The sequence below is a fragment of the Gastrolobium bilobum genome, unplaced genomic scaffold (assembly GCF_033153095.1).
Source record: "Gastrolobium bilobum isolate Gb01-03AN ecotype WA unplaced genomic scaffold, APGP_CSIRO_Gbil_v1 utg7754, whole genome shotgun sequence".
NCBI lineage: Eukaryota > Viridiplantae > Streptophyta > Magnoliopsida > Fabales > Fabaceae > Gastrolobium > Gastrolobium bilobum.
In genome coordinates, this window is record NW_026896773.1 from 24,883 (window position 1) to 27,364 (window position 2,482).

A 2,482-nucleotide genomic window follows, 5' to 3' on the forward strand; every position below is an offset into this window, starting at 1 on the left:
TATCAGTTCACGTCTTCTGAGATAGTACTAATTGCCTAGCAGCTCTCGGTCTCTGGTCTAAACGAAGGTGAGAAAGTAGCATGATTTCTTTTCAATTCATTTATTAAGGTGACAGTTTGTCTTCTATTTGAGCCAGATAACTTATAGTGTAGCATTAGCGTATACCCAATAACTGGTAGTGTGTAATTATGTATACCTACCAGAGTTGAATCGGTTGGAAAAAAATATAAAAATCGAGTTGAATTGGTTGGAAAAAATAAAATAAAAATCGAGTTGAGTTGGATTAAGTTGAATTGAGAGAATTTTTTATTTATTTATAATTAATACGAACAACTTGTTAGTTCGAGTCTCACGATTGAGTTGACTTATATTATTTTAAAAAACAAATTATTAAAACGGTATCACTTTACATTAAATTTTTTAAAAATCGCTTTATATTAAAATATTAAAAAATTATTGTCATTGGGTTAGTTTAGATTGGATTTGGTTAAAAAATCAAAATCCAACATTCGAATCAATTAAATAAAAGTCGGGTTGAATTGGATAAAACAAAAAATCAACCTAATAGTAATCATTTAACTCAATTCACACGTTTAAAATTAACCTGGACCGAATTGATCGGTTCATTTACTCAAACTAAACATGATAAATGATCACGCCTGTTTGGCACAAACGGTGTAAAACTGTAAAATTTGTTCCTTAATCAATCACAGAAAGATAGAAAGATGGAGGGTAAAAATAATAAGATTCCACACTATTTTCTTTTTCTTTTTTCTATAGACAAATGAAAAACATAAAGCTATTCTGAATAGTTCCAATCCAAATTGGAAAGCAAAGCATAAGCATCATCCCTATGAAACAAACAAAACACTTTAACTAAGAGCAACAATGTATATGTTTTTTCTTTTTTTAGCAAAGCTATGAAATGAAACTGTGCAGTGACCATTGATTGACTTCACTTAGATGAAGTCCTTTTCTGGTACTGATTCTTGACCCATTTGATCCCAGCAAAGGTACCACTCTTAACCTTCTGGGCACCCACTACAGCAGCTACCTTAGCTTTATCAGCACCCACCAATGCTACTGCTTTGGCTTTGTCCATTCCTGCTGATGCTGCAGCTTTTGCATCTGCCATCTTCTTGTTACTACTACCATTACTCTTCTTCACCTTCTCACTCTCCTCATACCCCTCACTACCAAACCCACCAGTTCCCCATTGATCAGACCAACTTGGTGCCTTGCTCCCCATGATATATATATATATTTTTTTTTTGAACCTTCAGAAAATTTTAATTCTGATTACTACTAATCAGAGATTATAGACACCACATAATACACTAGCGCATTAAAAAGAAATCAACAAAAGGGGCCAAAAAGAAAAAAACATAAAATTAAAATCGCATCCTATAATCAATATGATCATTCAAAATTTCAACGCAAGAGAGAAATTAATAATTTTTGAGTTCCAATAGAAATAAATAATTGGGGTTTTGAATACTTGAAACTGTGAGAAGATTCAATCAATTATATTTATATTCTTTACATGACATCTCTTAATGAATTCAAAGCAAAGTTATTGACAAAAATTCATTTGTTTGCTCGATGTTTAAATAAATAACAGATTGCAATTACGGATCAAGATAAGAATCAGAAAGGTTCTTATGTATGTATGAATTTTTTTTTAATTTTTAATTTAATTTGATTTTTCTGTATCTACACATCGAAAGAAAGAGAGAACGTATAAAAGGACAAGAATCAGATTACAGACGCAGAAATCATGAACAGAAACATAGACACAAAGAGAGAGAGAGAGAGAGAGAGAGAGAGAGAGAGGGTACCTTGTGGTTGGTTGGTGAGAATGGAGGAGATCGCGATATGAGGTAAGAGTTGGCAACAACGATAGTGGGGTCGAACCCTTTTGATGTAAGTGGCGGTGGCGTCGAATGAAGGGAACTACAGGTCAATTTTGTACTCAGCTTTTAACTTTTACTTGCTCCACCGAACAAGCTCACTTTTTTTATTGAGTAAATACTTTTTTTAGTCCCTAACAAAAAATAAGGTCACCATTTTAGTCCTTTACAAAAATAAATTAGTAAGTTAGTCCCTAACAAATTCAAAGTGGACCCATTTAGTTGAAATCGTGGTCCCTCACAAATTCAAAAAAGACCCATATTAGTCCCTCAAAAGGACTAAAATGGGTCCACCTTGAATTTGTTAGGGACTAACTGACTAATTTATTTTTTAAAGGACTAAAGTGGGGATTGTGTTTTTTGTTAGGGATCAAAAAGGGTATTTACTCTTTTTTATAAAACAGGATCACTGTTATTTGAACTAAATTACTATGAGAAAAGTGTGTCATTTTAAAAGATGTAAATGTGTATTATTTTAAGAGAGAGATAGACATAAATAAAGGAAGAGAGAGAATTGACAAAAAAATAAAGGTGTGGGTCTCATCTCTTTATGAGAGTGAAAAAATATTAAG

General features: G+C 32.4%; 1 protein-coding gene across 1 annotated transcript; it reads right to left on the reverse strand.

Moving 5' to 3' along the window:
• Positions 1-733: 733 nt before the first annotated feature.
• LOC133301935 (uncharacterized) lies at positions 734-1,920 on the reverse strand. Its single transcript, XM_061501648.1, has 2 exons — positions 1,839-1,920; positions 734-1,277 (listed from the first exon to the last, which is right to left on the reverse strand). The coding sequence occupies exon 2, from the start codon at positions 1,247-1,249 to the stop codon at positions 956-958; it is 294 nt and encodes a 97-aa protein (XP_061357632.1). The 5' UTR covers positions 1,250-1,277; positions 1,839-1,920; the 3' UTR covers positions 734-955.
• Between the last annotated feature and the right edge of the window lie 562 nt (positions 1,921-2,482).